Below are 1672 nucleotides of genomic sequence, written 5' to 3'. Positions count from 1 at the left end.
GTGTGTGTGTGTGTGTGCGCGCGTACGTGTGTGTGTCTGTGTGTGCATGCTTGTGTACGTGTGTCTGTGTGTGCATGCTTGTACTTGTGCGTCTGTGTGTGCATGCTTGTGTATGTGCGTGCGTGCGTGCGTGTGTGGATACAAGGTGTGGGGTTACTCACGACTTTGCCTTGTCGATGTTGCGCGTGATCAGGTCGTGGTCGTAGTAGAACAGGCCGATGCGGATCAGGTGAAACACGATGTCCATCTTGTGACCGATCGCCACGGTGATGTCGTACGTCTTACGGAACGCCGTCACGGCCGCATCCTGATTGGACGAAACGTTACACAGGTCGCGGTTACGTCGGTGTTTCAATACGCAGCGACGCAATGCGTGCGTACTTGCACGGACGCGCAACATCGAGATTAATTTGATAACCACCAATGAATTGTGAATTGTAAATAATAGGAGAAGATTAAATGAGCGTAGGTATGTATGTGCGTTTCTTCACGATCTTGCAGAAACTTAAAAGAGAGTATAAACAAGGGTAGAAATTAACTTTTGAACAAGGGAGTCCAACGGACTCCCTACCCTCAAAAAGAGGGAGTCCTCAGTCTGAGGTTCAAAATTAAAGATATTAACAATAACGCATGTGCTTATTTTTAAGATTCATGCAGTTGCACGTCTGCCAAATTTTCTTTGGAAATTAGCTGAGAAAATACAGCCGTGCTTCGGAACAAACTAGTTAGTATGGCAGAATTTTCAGGGAGTCACACGGACTCCTGCATATGTCAAATCAGGGAGTCCGCTCTGGAATGAACTAGTTAGTATAGCAGAATTTTCAGGGAGTCACACGGACTCCTGCATATGTCAAATCAGGGAGTCCGACAGTAAATCAGGGAGTATTTGACTCCGAACTCCCGTTAATTTCGTACCCTGGTATAAAGGTCTGTGACACTGACCAAGTGAACAATGAGTGTACGTTTTCTCTATATGACTGCTCGCGACATCAGTATAGAGGAAGATGATGCTTCTGTCATCTGACGGAGTGACAGCGAGGGCCCAAGGATAGAGAACATGGGTCCCACTAAAACCAATGTGCCTAACCCTAATTCTAACCCTGACCCTAACCCTGACCCTTACCCTAACCCTAACCTATTATATTGATATAATATTATATTTATATTGATGTAAATGACATTGGTTTTATTGGGACCCATGTTCTCTATCCTTGAACCACAGCGAGTGACAAACATGACATTTACCTTGTCTCCTATTTTACAGAGATATTCTGCCTTGGCCAGCCAAGCATCTCGAATTTCCGTCTCTGTCAGGTTGGCTTCCATGTCTTTTATCACAGCATCTAATCTCTCGAGTTCTACTCTGTTCTCTTCCTTCAGCTTAGCGAGGAGTTTACTATCCGATTTCCAGCTCAGATCTTTACAAAGCTCCTCATAAAAAGGTGCCATGGCTGAAGTGTATAATAATTAATCTATTAGTATTATACGCCATTGTCTTCAATGTTTGTATACGTGATCATTCATGAATCATGGTATACAATAGGCCTACAGGCTACAGCACAGGCACTTGAAGCATATCAACTGTAAGCGCACGGCACCGCCATTGCGCGTACACTAACACATATATATTGAGCAGGTGCGAAAGCGTGCGCCAGGAATTCGCTCGACGCTC

At 44.9% G+C, this 1672-nt stretch overlaps 1 protein-coding gene across 1 annotated transcript in view; it reads right to left on the bottom strand.

Annotated features, from left to right (window-relative positions):
- Positions 1-1672, bottom strand: part of LOC106816709 (26S proteasome non-ATPase regulatory subunit 6-like) — a 10782-nt gene that overhangs the window by 4457 nt on the left and 4653 nt on the right. Inside the window, 2 exon segments of the mRNA XM_014821328.1 lie at positions 162-307; positions 1246-1451. Of these exon segments, the coding sequence (XP_014676814.1) occupies positions 162-307; positions 1246-1451 (352 nt within the window).

The sequence above is a fragment of the Priapulus caudatus genome, unplaced genomic scaffold (genome assembly GCF_000485595.1).
Source record: "Priapulus caudatus unplaced genomic scaffold, Priapulus_caudatus-5.0.1 Scaffold1460, whole genome shotgun sequence".
NCBI classification, from domain to species: domain Eukaryota; kingdom Metazoa; phylum Priapulida; class Priapulimorpha; order Priapulimorphida; family Priapulidae; genus Priapulus; species Priapulus caudatus.
The sequence above is the reverse complement of the archived record's forward strand: the minus strand, read 5'-3'. Positions and strand labels throughout refer to the sequence as shown.